The sequence below is a fragment of the Agelaius tricolor genome, unplaced genomic scaffold (genome assembly GCF_023055355.1).
Source record: "Agelaius tricolor isolate 1412-34295 unplaced genomic scaffold, bAgeTri1.0.p SCAF_4, whole genome shotgun sequence".
NCBI classification, from domain to species: domain Eukaryota; kingdom Metazoa; phylum Chordata; class Aves; order Passeriformes; family Icteridae; genus Agelaius; species Agelaius tricolor.
Genome location: NW_027269264.1, coordinates 30,891,234 through 30,905,982, shown reverse-complemented (window position 1 = coordinate 30,905,982; position 14,749 = coordinate 30,891,234). Strand labels below are relative to the sequence as shown.

Here is a 14,749-nt window from a genome sequence, read left to right as displayed (position 1 = left end):
TGAGCGGCGGCACCGGCGGCCGCGGGGCAGGAGGTCGGGGGGCGGCGGAGCTCCGGCTGTGCCCGGCACCTGCTGCCGGGCAGGGGCAGACCCCCACTGGGAGATGGGACAGCCCGGGCTGCATCTGGGCGGGCCACACCGAGGAGTAGGGACCCAGCTGAGTCCCGGTGTCTTCCCGTGGATCCGCTCTCCCCTGAGCGCCCGCGCAGCCATCTCGGGTGTAGCTGTCACACGTGGGTTGCGGGGCTTGGGGGAGAGAAGGCGCGGGAGCGGCAGGGCCAGTGAAGCAGGCCGGAGCAGGGGGGCTGTCACACACCCGCCGGCTCCTGCCGTAGCCTCCCTCGCTGCCCGGCGGGCGGGGAGAGGGGAACGGGACAGTACCATCCCCGTCCCGCCGGCTCGGCTCGGCTCGGCAGCCCTGCCTTCGCGGGTCACGCCTTTTCTTCAGAGCGGGCCATCAAGGGCCGGGGCTGGCTGCCGGGCTGGCGCTGCCCTGCCGGGCCGCCCCGGTGGGACGGGGCTGGTTTTGCTCTGCCGGGCTGCCCGTCCCGCCCCACGGGGCAGCGCCGTTCGCTCCGCGCCCGGCGGGGCTCTGACCGGCTCGCTGCGTGTGCGGGAGCCTCTCCACAGCCCCGGAGCTGGTTCTCGTTCCCGTGACGGTGCCTTGGCAGTCGGGATTGCAGAATTAATTCCCTGTCTCTTGGGCCATCGTTCCTGCCGCGTGCCCGTGCCCAAGCGTCGTGTGCTCCCTGTGCGGGTGGGAGCTCACGTTCATGCACTTTGAATAGGTCACGTTTTATGTTTTGATTTTTGTCAGGGTTTACCGAAGCAGGAAAGGTGAAAGAGGTGAAATAATTTATTCTCATTTCTGCAGTTTTGTTTAAGGGAAGTCTTTCTTAGGGAGTATCATCGTCATTCTCGTATAAAGCCTTTGGCATCCCAGGATGAATTCCATCATAACTGAAGTAATAAAACATAGGACAGAGTTTGAGGAAGAAACAGTTATTTTTTGGGCAAGGAGTATCTACCCCTGTTCTGAACTTTATAACCCCCTGTTATGAAGTTCAGAACAGGGGTAGATACTTCTCTGTCTCCTGAGAAGCCTTGGGTGTGTAGCTAAAAATTCTACTCAAAAACTGCCAAAGCATTCTTGTGTGCTTGACTTAACATTTACCACGATCCAAAGTATTTATTATCACTGTGGAGCATTTGGTGGTGATGAAGTTTGTAGCTATTGCCATGTTTTTTTAAAGAGTGTTTGAATTTACTTTTTAAGTATGGGTTCAAGTGTAAACTATAACTGTAACAGAAAAATAATAACAATAAATCCTGATTTGTGTTGATAATTCAGCATGCAGCTCTTTTTGCTTTTCATGACTAGAGCTTTTGTAAACTCTGCAGCTGGTGTTCTCCAAGAGTGAAATGTGTGCTCACATGCACTCTTGCACTGGAAGATGCCCCAGTGCTTATAAAGTGATATAAACTTTGTAAGCATATAAGCTGTCATAGTTTAGAAAGAGAGCAGAACCAGTACTGTGTGACTGAGGCATCAATCATATTATGCAAATATTGACAAACTGTAAATTCTGCAGGTAGCTCTGTGGTTTAAATATCTATTACATCCTAGAATCACATGTAGAAAGAAAAACCTGATTACTGTGTAAGAAGTAACACAGGATAATTGCTAAGCGAGTTCTGCAGCCTACAAACAATTATGCAGATGCTGTTGGCTCTTAAAACTAACTGGGTTTTGAATTCTGCATATATTCACCTATCTTCCTTGATACTGAGCCTGTACTGTATTGGGATACTAGCATTAGAATACTAGCATATTCTTCCTGGGATGAATTTTTTCAGGTGTTTCTGTTTTGGTTTCGTTTTGTTTTTTGGGGTGTTTTATTTGTTTGTTTATTTTGGTGTGTGTTATTTCCTTTTTGGTTATGGTTGGTTGGTACTTTTGGACTTAGGTTGGGTTAAATCTGCTTGTCCTTTTCTTTGTCTCTGGGTGAGAGTCCACACAATTGTGAGAAACTGAGGAATCATTTCCACACAAACTGCTACGGTATAGTGAACACAGTAAGCAAGAAAAGAGGCAGTGGGATGATTTGTGGCTCTCTACCCTAAGTATGTGCAAAACTGTTTTGGAAATGGAAAATTTTAGAGTCTGCAAACAACTAATTTTGTTTGTGGAACAGATATGCAGCAGCAGCACTTCACATCTAAATGTCCCCTTCTTTTAAGCTAACACTTTTACAGAGAATAATGTGAAGCTGTTATTAGCTTGTCAAGCTTCAGTATATGGGGTCCTGTTTGCTATGATTTGTCTGTTTTGCTTTGTACTGACTAAAATGTAAATTGTCAAAGGTTTTGTCCTGGACAAGAGCAATCCCTCAAGCCACTGTGGTCAGAAACATCCGCTTTTATTATGTGCTGTATGACTAGTCTAGCTGCTGCATCTGAGGGCATCTCAATTGATTTGAGATGCCTATAAGTGTGGAGGCTCACGTTAACATCTCTGTTTTTACAGAGAATTGCCTTTTCACATGTGGTGGCATTACAGCACAACTTGAAGAGTGAGAGTAGCCTTACTGTCATGGAAGGCAGGAAAAGGTAAAAAAAAGCACAGGCAAGGTGTTGAACTTCTAAGAAACTTTACAATTCTGTCTGTGCTCTACTCCTTAGATTTTGAAGCAAGTTTTATTCGCCTGATTGACAAAGTGACCAATGGCTCAAGGATTGAAATAAACCAAACAGGTGAGATCTGTTTTTTTTCTGCTTGGTCTCCAGGATTTATCAGTTTCTGCAGTAGAATGGAAGTCTTGTCTTGATAGAGGTAGGTGTTCAGGTAAGATTGACTGAGAAGATCAGAAATAACAAAGTTGACAAGTTTTGTATTAATTGATCACATGCCAGAAGGTCAATGCTCTACCATAACGCAGGGAGCTAAGGAAGCTCTATTGCCCAAGAAATTTAGTAAAATTAGTATTTTGTTAGGTATGCAGGATTTCACAGTGGGCAAGGTTTCTCTGTACCAGAATTGATTTTTGTAGAAGAAAAAGAAGATTTATCCTCTACAGAGGCAAACTTCTTAGCCAGACTGCCTGCTTATTCATGCTTAGAAAAGAGTTTGATTAGAGTGAAAAGCATTTCATGTGAAACCTCAGACTCACCTGTGTGAGGTTTTGGGTTTTTTAAGGGTTGTAATGATCTTTAGTTGGTAAGTAAAGCGAATGAATTAGCATCAAATATGCCAAGACTGATGAAGGTTTAGCTTCTGTGGAGAATAATAATTGCTTATATCAGCATTTTGGAGATTGCTAAGAGATCCTTGGTTTAAGGGGGAGGGGAAAGGAAGAAAGTAGTGTGCAGGACAGACAGATACTCATGTGTTGACCCATTTATTAGCTGCAGACATGTAAATAGTGTGCTGGAAGTGCTTTAGCCTTCCATATAGTCTCCTGTCTTCAATTTGCCTCATATGTTGTTACAAAGTATTTTTGTGCTGTTTTAATGGCCAGTGTTTTACAGTGCTCTCATTTGGTTTGCTCCACAGGTACGACCTTGTACTATCAGCCTGGTCTCCTGTACGGAGGCTCATTGGAACATGACTGCAGCCCCAGCCGTGGTATTGGCTATTACTTGGAAAGTCTGCTCTGCTTGGCACCTTTCATGAAGCACCCATTGAAGATTGTCTTGAGGGGAGTAACAAATGATCAAGTAGATCCTTCGGTAAGTAATAAAGTTTAAGTATCAGAGAAGGATTTTTTGTCCCCCTAAAATAACAAGATTGGGAAGAAGTGTCTAAAACATGTTGAATTTTTAGCATCCCTCACATCCAGAAGTGTCCATTGTTGCTGCATTAGTAAACTCACTGAGTCAAAGAAGCACCTGCTAAACTAGAGTGTATCACACTCTGAACTTCAGCTTGTAATCCCCCTGACTGAGCTGACTTTCAGTTCTGTGTGGCTTCTGTCTTTTCCCCTGCAAACTCCTTTTAAATGCATTGTGAGGCCCTAACACAGGTTTGGTTCTTCTCTTCTCTTAGAATTTCAATGGATTATTTCTCTTGCCCCACATTTGTATTTACTCTATAAAGAAGAAAGTGTCTTCAAAATATGAGTGCAAAAAGGAAGGAATCTTTCTCTTCTGTTGGGTTCTGGACATAGTCATACCACTGCTGCTTCAAGCCTTCTTTCTATTAGAAACTGGAGTCACATGGTGATTAGGCAATTACAGTACCAAAAATATGAAATAACTCTCTGGTTCTTCAGAAACATGCCAGAAAGTGTGGTAGGTGAAATGGCTATGAAACGCTTGCCTTAGTTTCTATTACTTATCTGCAGTCCTTTGTTTTGTACCAGTGTTGTTACAGAAATGAGCTGTGGGAGACGTGATCAGAATGCTGAAGAAATGATTAGTGGTCACACGCTATATTTATTTTTCTCCAAAAACTCCAAACATAAACTTCTACTTTTAGAGAACAGCATTACTCTTTACTTTTTGAATGGTGATTGGACACTGCCTGTTTTCCTCTGAGTAAATTAAGGACACATTGTAATCTGAAAATGTAACCAGTTTAAATGAATACAAATACCTGTGAAGTGTAACTGCAGATAGTACACGAGCACCTGAGTCCTGCTCGAATTTATGACTTTTCAGCTGTGTTTCTCTGTTCATTTAAAAATCTTACTCTCTCACCTGTGGCTCTGTGAGACATCCCCATGACTCAAGGGATGATCAAAGTGGGTTGTACACAGCACTATTAGAAAAAAAGAGGAAGTATTTTTTGCTACCCTTTCAGTCATAGTGATTAAAAGTACTTATTGTAAGTATTAAGAATCAAAGAAGTCCTTTTTTGTTGACTGTTTAATCACAATGGAGGAATTCTTGCAGTAATCTGGAGATGAAGAGTAGTATGTTCATATTACTTTCAAGTAAATTTGGACACTCATCTAAACAATAGAGTCTTGATTCTGGGAATTACCTCCTTTTGGGCATCAGTTGCATGGGCCTGAGATTAAACTGTTTTAGTTCAAATGGGTGCAAGAATTAAGGCCATTTTGTTCTTGAAGGGTGCTTGCTGTTGCCAAAATTTAGACAAGTGAGTTGGCATCCATCAGCTGACTCCCAAGCTCTGTATGCTGAATGTAAATCAAATGCATATAAAGAGTTACATCTTAAGTTCATTGTGCTATAGTAGAGACTACGTTTTAGTTCTTAGTGACAACAGTAACAACTTCAGTTACTGTGACTCAGCTCATACTTGCTTGCTGTTAAGTGGTTGTAACTGAATACCAGGTCCTAAAATTGGTTTCACCCTGGCTTATGTCTGTTTAACTTGCCTGAGTAAACATTAATCCTGGTGCACACCAATAAGGTACTTAGAAGACTTCTACAAGTTGTTTGGTATAACATATGTCTCTGCTGGTTTCTGAGACTGAAAGCACAAATTTAAGTGTTACCCTAATTTATTTGTATGCTTACATAAATGGAAAGTTGATTTTAAATCGATTTTGGTTTTTATTTTTCAGTAGACAGAGGGTGTATATAAACTCAGTGAACAGTTATTACATATGCTTGCCCAAAAAGAGGTGCTTGAATTTATCTATCTGTATGCTTCCTGCTTTCCAAAGGTGGAAAGGCAAACTAGTGTGACTACAGTGTGGAAGCTGAGGTGTTTTACCTGCTGCTCTTCATGTAGCAACCTTTCTATTTCAACCTAGTAGGTTGTATTGGATTTGCATGGCTGGATTTTGTGAGCTGGGATGCTACAGACTGTGGCTTCTGTTAGAAGCTGACCAAAGTTTCACCTTCATCTGGCAGAGGCCACGTTGGCTGGCTCCAAAACAGACTCACTGCTGGCCAAGTCTGAGCCCATCAGTGATGGTGGTAGCACTGCTCAGGTAACAGCTTTAAGGAGGAAGAGTGAGGGGGTGGAACAATGGAATAATCTGGAACTGGAGAGAAGAGTGAGAATGCGTGAGAGAAACAGCCCTGGAGAGAGCAGGGTCAGTGAAAAATGGGAGGAGTTCTATGCACTGGAGCAGAGATTCCCCTGTAGCCCATAATGAAGACCATGGTGAGGGAGCTGTCCTCCTGCCACCCATAGATGCCAACAGCAAAGCATATGACCACCTGCAGCCAGTGCAGGGCCCCACCCTGCAGGTGGAGCAGGTGGATGCCTGAATGTGGCTATGAGCCCATGGGAATCCTGCACTGGAGCAGAATCCTGGCAGGACCTGCAGGCCTGTGGAGAGAGGAGCCTATGCTGGAGCAGGTTTGCTGGCAGGACTTGTGAACTCATGGGGAATCTGCACTGGAGCAGTTTTTGAAGAACTGTAGCCAGTGGGAGGCAAGTAGCAGGAATATGTGTGCAACCAGGGGACTGTGACCTTTCTCTCAGGGTGGCAGTGAACAGGTAGGCTGACCCACTGGGCTTTGTGAAGTCTGCTTTCAGCACTGATATCTTAGCTTTTACACAGCCATTTACACAGAAGTATTTGTGGGATGTGATTGCTATGTCGTTTGAGTTTTCACCAGAGACATCCTTGTCAGGTGCGTGCAAGGGAATATGGTGGCTCTCCTGCTGTGAGGAGAGTAGAAGAGATTCAGGTGAGAGGAAGAGTTTCTAAAGGACATCTTGTAGAAGGAAAACTTCAACTGAGTTCAGTGAGGCACAGGTCAGGCTGCGTTCCTGGAGTATAAGAGCATGTGTTTACTGTGGTGTTTGTTTACATACATTTATAGCCCTCCAACAGGGCCCAATGCAAAGCTCTTTGACAACTGGCATAACTCCTAAAGAGGACCGTGGCCACTGAACATGCACTAGTTCCAAGTGGGACTGTGCTGACATTATTAATATCCATATTATTTGGTGCCTCATTAGACACTGGAACAAATCAGCCTGAGAAGTTGTGAATGCCACAACCCCTGGCAGTGTTCAAAGCCAGGGACCTGGTCTAGTGGGAGGCGTCCCTGCCCATGGCAGGGGCAAGTGGAACTACGTGATCTTTAAGGTCCCTTCCAACCCTAAAACATTCTATGATAATACTGCACAGTATTACTTTGTGAGTGATACATCCTGAATGGGTGAAAGGAATACTATTTGCTCTCACTTGTCAGGAAGAGATAAGCCTTTGGAATACCAGCCTGGACTATTCATTGGCAGTCTACACCTGCAATGTGTTTTCCTGTGCTGCCACTGGCAAGATCTGACCCTGGGTAGTTTGTGGGACCAATCATGTGGGACTGGGTTAAGGCAGTTTAAAGTTTCTCTGTCTAATGATTATGTATACAGAGGATGCCCTTTGTAAGGTGCCTTTTTGAAGGGAATGGAGGTGGCATGCAATTGATAGCTCCTATTTCCTTTCCTTCTCTATGTATTGTTATTCTGACATTTAGATATAGCTGCAGTACCCTGTTTGAGAGTAATCATTCTTGATGTTTGTGTTTCCACATGTTAAAGTTTTTTACAGCTATACCATGGGGGCTTTGAGTTCAAATGACTGTCATGCTGACATGAGACTAGTATGTGAAATTTTAGCTTAGGAGCAGTAATTGTCAAACTTAATCAGAATTCAACAGTTGTCTGTAGAAAACAAGCAGTTTTTCCTGCTGAGTTTTCTTCCCACGGTTCTTGCTTCCCTGTTAAACTCTGATTTTCCCCTTCTCCCAGTCTAGGCCCTTTTTTGTGAAACATAACACCGTATGTTAGGTGGGCTCAATGGTAAGTGCAATACCAATGGATATACAGGCCAACTGGTGCTTTTCCCTTTCTCAGGTATCCATGTGCTGCAGGCTCTCTATTTCAGTGTTTGTTTTTTTTTTTTAATATCTTTGGACTGGATAAGGGATTCTTAAAATTACTTTTCTACCTTTTTCTTAGCTACTGTAGATTTATTTAAAGGGAAGTGATAAGTGATTTGCATTTACACAACTTTGCAAATAAGCAATATTTATGTGACTTAGAATGTTGTCATTTGTGGTGAGGTATACCATCAGTTGTATGATGCATCTGTTTAGGTGCAACTTGGTGTTATGCTGTCTGTTCTAGAAATGGAATAACTGCCCTCCAAGGGGAGCTAAGGGATGGGGTTTATGGCTGAGGATAGGCAAAAGGATAGAAAAATGGGTTTACAGCTCAGTTCAGCTGCTGTTTTGTAATTTTCAGTGAACTGCTTCACATCCTGCACAACTCCCTGCTTGCCTGGGAGGCAGAACAGCCTTTTCCCATTCTTCAAATACTGCTGATTGCCTCCTCTGTATAGGCAGCAAAATTGGAACAGTCAGTCTTATTATTTGTCTGTCTGGTACCTCTAAGTATTATGCCTGGAATTTTTCTGAGGACTGAAAACTACAAGTAGTCTTGAAGTTTTTTGAGTTCTTAACCTACACAGTAAAGTTTTTATTTTTTACTGGTATGTTTTGTTTCATGAGAAGGAGAAAGAAACATTGTGTAATTTTAATTTGAACCAGATCAGCTTGTTGAGATTTCTGCCAGTGGTATTCACATGCTTGTGCACATGCATGTTAGTAAAGGCTTTACTCCAAAAGTCAAATTTGTATAGTTAATGAATACTATTGAAGGGCCAAAGCAAGGTAGCCTGGCTTTAAAAAACCATAAACTTTTTAAGTTAAAAGAAGTTAAGCATTGGCTTGGCTTGCAGTTTTGTTTATTTTAATGTAGACATTCAAATATTGATACTAAAAACACCACCAAATGTCTTTCTGTAAAAAAGGAGATACATTGTCGATCAGGATTTGAGAACTACAACATACACTCATAGCTCCTCAGGTACCACCAACAAAACGTTCACAGATTTGTAGGTGAGGTATGTGCTGCAATTTTGTCAGTGGCTTGCGCTCTCTTCAAAGCAGAGAAGATGAAATTCAAGAATTATGAATTTTGGCTGAAGGCATGGGAAAGAGGGTGCTTTTTGTCTGCCTTCTCAAGTGCTGTCTACCTCATGACTGTTTCCTTCATCTGTGTTTATCTTTTCTTTGGTCATGCTGTCCTGATCCTGTCTCTCCACAGCTATTTGTCTTGGGTAACTCCCTGTGCTGTTGCACTGCTAAATAATTTATATCATGTTTGGCAACACTACTGAAGTTTTGGAAGATGGAAAAAGAGGGCAATCCCTGTAGTCTTAGGAATTAGAAAGAGCAATGGCAAGGATAATTCTGTTCAGACCTGGACCTGGTGAGCACCTGGCTTAAAAGGGAATACACTGATGATGTGTTACCCTCTTCAGATTCTTTTAAGTGCTTCAATAGAAGCTACCTGTAAGCTTCTGTTTCTTAGAAACAGGTAAAAAGAAGTTGTTGATAGAATGATCTTTCTGCCAAATCAAGGGCATGCTTTTGCAGTGATGATTGAAATAATGCAGTGGTCCTTGCATTAATTTGTTTAGCTATAGGAATTTTTTAGTAATAACAGAAGAATATTATTTACTCAATAATGTAGGAATGTTCAGAGAAATGTTTCACTGTTCAGAGAAATAAGTACTGTGTTTTACATAATGGTACTCAAAATCAGGCTGAGGAAGAAAGCCAGAATAGGAAATTCTATCTGCCAGTAATTTGTTCTAGGAATTTTTTTTTAAATAACGATGTATTGTGGTAGGCTAACTAGATTAAGCTCTCTGTGCTGCATTTCCATGTTTTCCCATAAAATACCTTCTATGAAGAAGACTTGTCTCTGTTAGTCACCTCATAATTCAGTGATTTTTTAAATTACTGACTAACCTAACTTCCTATAGAAAGTCTGTTCTTAAAATTTTGTGTTCCACATAGGTTGATGTCCTTAAGGCAACAGCTCTACCCCTTCTGAAGAAGTTTGGAATTGATGGTGAAAGTCTGGAAATCAAGGTAAGACAGTTTGTTCCTTTCTTTTCAAGCATGTGTTGAAATTATGCTCCTGCATAATTTCATAAAAGCGTGGGACCATGTTCTTGCTGTGGGTTTCTGTCTCTAACAGATAATTCATTGTGGCTACGAGCCACACAGTGATAAGGTAAGGAGTAAGTAGTGACTTTTCTGAGTCTCCAAAGAAGAGTTAGAAATCTTTTTGCTTTTTGTTGCTTTTCAGTTCATTTATTATGTTTTTATTTCTACTTGTTCATTCTGCCCCATGCTTGGGGCTAAGAATTAAAAACGATATTATTAACCTGTTTCACCTGTAGGAGAGCTGAATCTGTGTTTGGGTCATTGAGGTTTGTCTCCAGTTTGGAAAACAGAGGAAAGAAGTTTTTCTTGAAGACTACAGTCTTCAGAGACCCAGTAAATCTGGATACAAAACAATATTTGGGTTTCTTTTAGGTGGGAGAAATGTGTGAGGGGTCTGGCTGCACTACTGGGGCCTGCTGGTGCCTTGCTCTGCAAAGGTTCACCCTTCACCCCCATCCTGCCCACAGCCCAAGTGCCCATGTCATTGTCCTGGCACTGTCAGCCTCTGCTCCTGTGACCCTGCAGCAGGGCTGGCCTTCAGCTAGCCACAGCCCTGCCCTGTCTGGCTGTGGGCCTCCCTGCCCAGACCCACTCACTGGCCCATGTCCCAGCTCCATCCTTGGCTTGGAATGGTGGGACTGGGTCAGGCTAGACAGACTTGTTAGTGGGAATGAGTTCATTCTAGTCCCTCACGTACAGAATATTCTGTATTGGAAAGGACCTGTAAGGATCATCAAGTCCAAATCTTAAGTGAATGTTCCATATGGGAATCAAAGCCATGACCTTGGCATTATCAGCACCATGCTGTAATCAGCTGAGCTCAAATCAAATAGTTCTTGTCTCCTCAGCAGCGAGGTGCAATCTGCTACTAGAGACAAGACTTAAGACAAGGTCGTTTTAGTAAAGATGTTTTTGTTTGGTTTTGCACTGTTTCCTATTGAGAAGCCATGCTTTACTTTACTTGAGAGGAACAAAGAAATCAATGCCTGCTTTTAGTTTTGATGCAAAATCCATTTCTGCTTTTAGGATGTGGTTTTCTTGCCTGTATTCACAAAATGCCCCTACTTAAAACATTTTATTCTCTGAGAAATAAAAGCATAGTTCTGGGGTGTATAAGTACATTCTTTGTACTATTTACTAACCTGGTTTTTTCCATTATTTGTTCTAGATCAATCGAAGAGGAATGCCTCCCAAAGGGGGTGGAGAGATACTATTTTCTTGCCCAGTGAGAAAGGTCTTGCAGCCTGTTCAGTTCACAGACCCTGGAAAAATCAAGCGCATCAGAGGAACTGCGTATCCTTTTTGTTTGTCTGTCTGTTTTTCTACTTTTAAATGGGTTTACTTATTAAAAAGAACTAATTTGGAAGTTGTAGAAGTGCACCCACCTTTCTGAGCATGTATCTAGGTAACACAGGCCAACATTACACAGAGGGGTCATATTCAGGACTGTGCCTCAAAACTCCTGTGTTCAAAACATTGCTATTCAAAAAGCATCTGTAGGCTATTGAATGAATTCAAAGCTGAATGGCACTATTTAAAAGCTTTCCAATAGCAAGAAAAAGTTAAAATACTTAACTTAAAATTCCATCACATAATGTAGGAGCACTTAAAGTAATCTTACTTGGTGCGTAAATTCAGTAGTAACCAATGTAGTTCAGTTGTGCATTAAATCGGCAGTTACTAGTTTAGCAGAAGTTAGATGGGATGATAGTTTAGTGTGATAGTTAAATCTTAGTTCAGTTTACACCTTGCAGCACACACTGAGCTTTTTGGTGTGTTTTGAAAGAAAGTTGTGGTACCAGTGCAGGTGGAAGTAGAGGAGGTTTTATTCCGCCTGGAGATAAGGGCACAAAATACTCTTGTGAACTCCTTACTTTTTCAAACAACTGCAAATCTAGCCAATGTTTTGGATTATTTCTTATTTAATTTATTTTTCTCTTGTGGCCTTTGTATGGTGTCTGTCATGAATCTACTGTAATTGAAAGAAGGCAGAAATCCCTTACATGAAACTGTCTTAAGCAGTGGCCAACATGTAGTTCAATTTGTGTTTGAGAGTCCCAAACATGATTTGGCATTGATTACTCAAAAAGAAAGCAGGAAGGAGGTCACGTTTTCTGCCAGAGGTGTAGATTTGCAGCCTATTTCTTCTTTTAGTTTATGGCATGCCATCACAGCTGTGTGTATAAACTGGATGTTTTGACTACCTTGTCCAATTGCAGCATTTAGGTAGGTGCAGCAGTGCCAAGCAAGAGCTGTGTTACTGGATACATGTGCTGTAGAACAGAAAGGAAAGCAGCTCATTGTGCTTTTGGTGATAGTTGTTGTGGTATATTGGTGGAGGAAGTAATTTTCTTATGCCTCCATTCTGCTCTGTAGTAAGTACATATGTTTCTGTGTGGAGGAGGAAGCAATGATCATGACTTTACTGCCATTGTTCTAAATTGACATTAATATGCAGCACCATTCTGGACCACTTTGATTGATGTATCTGATTGAATTCTGAACTTCTACCTTGCTATAAGCTTTTCTGGGCCTTTGCTCAGGTTTTGATTGATATACCTGATTGAATTCTGAACTTTCACCTTGCTGTAGGCTTTCCTGGGCCTTTTCTCAGGGGTATAGGTTTGCCTTTAAGCATGGTAAGAGGCAGACTCAGTTCAGCTATTAAGTGGTCCTTCAAGGCAATAGAATACAAAACATCTGGAAGGATAAATCCTTATGTCTTTTTTATGTGTTCTTTTGTTTCTTCAAGATTCATCTGAGTAAATCTTCCTCACAGCTGAGGTATTGTATTGAGATTGTATTACAGCAGCCTTTTATATATTCCAAAATACTGAGTGCATCAACTGTGCAGAACAAACAGTTTTCTGATTATTTTTTAGTGATTTTGCTCTAAGGTCCTAAAGTTTTGAGTTTGCGTACTTCACAGAAGATGCTATAGAAATTTGTAGAAAAGAAAATTCCTCCCTGCTAACTAGGAGTTTTGAGAGTGTATTTCTCTGCATTGCTGTGTGAATGTATGTGCAGATGGGTAGAGGGTGAGTCTGCATTATAGTTGGGCTGGAATTTAAAGCATAATGTGCTTTGTACCTTTGAAGATCTTTTGGGAGTTCTTCTGAAGCAGCAGCACCTGAGTACAAGATCAGAAAGGCTGTTCATCTCTTATGGACTGTGAGGAGGTGGGTCGATGTGGGTGGTAATGTGATAGGTTCTTTCCTGGAACTTTCAGATGCTAAATGACTAGACAGCTAGTGAATTTGATAGCCTCAGAACACTGCAAAATAGTTGGAGAAAGCAAAGATATTTTTCTTAGAGCCTTTTAATTTTTTTTATTTTTTTTTGTTAGAACATTTGTCTTTAATTTCTTATTCATCTTCCCAGGATTTTTTTGTTGCTAATTCACAGAAACTTCACTCAGGATCATGTTTTAATAAACTATGAAGAACAGAGCATGTGAGACTTCCTCCATCATAAAAAAGTACAAGACGACAGAACAGCAATTTAAATTTGATGAATGGCATTTTCAAGATAGATGTTTACTTAGTCATAATCTGTTCTTCAGCACACGTTGTGTGTACTTCACTTCAAGGTATATCAATGAAAAGACTGTAGAAAGCATATAGTTCTCTAGGTACAGGCACATGGACAAAAGCTCATGAATAGCAGTATAAAGCACATGTTTTCTGAAATAATGCACTGGGGCCTCTTCACTTTTGTCAGTCTCTGCTTTCAATTTTTTCTTGTGATTACAATGGATTTCTTAGCTCAGAAATGTAGATACTCTGTCCGAGTGTCACCACAGATGGCAAACAGAATGGTGGAATCTGCAAGGGGCATCCTGAATAAATTCCTCCCAGACATCTATATCTACACAGACCATATGAAGGGGGTCAACTCTGGAAAGTGAGTATCCAGAATTTACAGGAAACAGACATGTTATTCTGATTTGTTCATTTGCTAGGGTGTCCTGATCTAATTTTACTGAGTTTTTAGATCACAACCTTCTATTCTGTTCATTTGAAATAAATATTTCTCACAAAGAAAGAACGGGTGATTCACAAGATACATAACAGGGATAGATGTGTTTTCTTAAGCAAGGAATGAAATACATCACTACTGCCACTAAAGGCAATTTGAGCTCCCTTCATTTCCAAGTCTGTTGCTTTGAAGAGATTAAGATCAAGGAGTCATGATATGTTCAGGAAACCAAGATTCAAAGTTGACTGTACACCTTCTGATGGAAATGATAATATTAAGGATGGGACTGACGTGTTTTAAGGAAGTGTTAAAGCAGTATGGGTTGTCTTCTGCTGAATGGCTGAAGGACTGTCCTCTCACTAGCGAGGACTGGAAAATTAATTTATTGTACTTCCACAGATTTTGTTTAGTGACAGAACACAGAAGTGGTGGATGCGATTCAGACAATTTTGCTGGTATCTGTCATCTCTGTCATCTCTGATGTCTTCTTCCTTGGGGTTGAAAGATTCTGGATAACTCATTTGACAGTTTTCTGTCTGTATGCTCAAATGCAGGCATGCATGTTTTCTTTCACTGTTTCTGCTTTTTGAAATATTTTGTTAAATTTTGTTAGATTAGAAAGTTTATGAACCTAGAAATTATTGAAGAAACTTTTAGTATTTTTTGTATTTTCCAATCCTTCATCACATTTAGTATGCCAGGATTGTAACTTTAATGGCTCCAAACTGCTTACAGGATCAGAATTGCAAAAATATTTCTGGGAGCTGTGTAGTTTTGGGGTCTCAACTTTGTTTTTCATCTGTTTATGAAATTTAAAAAGTCAAAT

The 14,749-nt window shown here is 41.2% G+C and overlaps 1 protein-coding gene across 1 annotated transcript in view; it reads left to right on the top strand.

Annotated features, from left to right (window-relative positions):
* Positions 1–14,749, top strand: part of RCL1 (RNA terminal phosphate cyclase like 1) — a 33,207-nt gene that overhangs the window by 347 nt on the left and 18,111 nt on the right. The window contains exons 2-6 of the mRNA XM_071425091.1: positions 2,683–2,754; positions 3,554–3,729; positions 9,793–9,867; positions 11,114–11,238; positions 13,723–13,848. Of these exons, the coding sequence (XP_071281192.1) occupies positions 2,683–2,754; positions 3,554–3,729; positions 9,793–9,867; positions 11,114–11,238; positions 13,723–13,848 (574 nt within the window). The remainder of the gene's footprint in view (positions 1–2,682; positions 2,755–3,553; positions 3,730–9,792; positions 9,868–11,113; positions 11,239–13,722; positions 13,849–14,749) is intronic.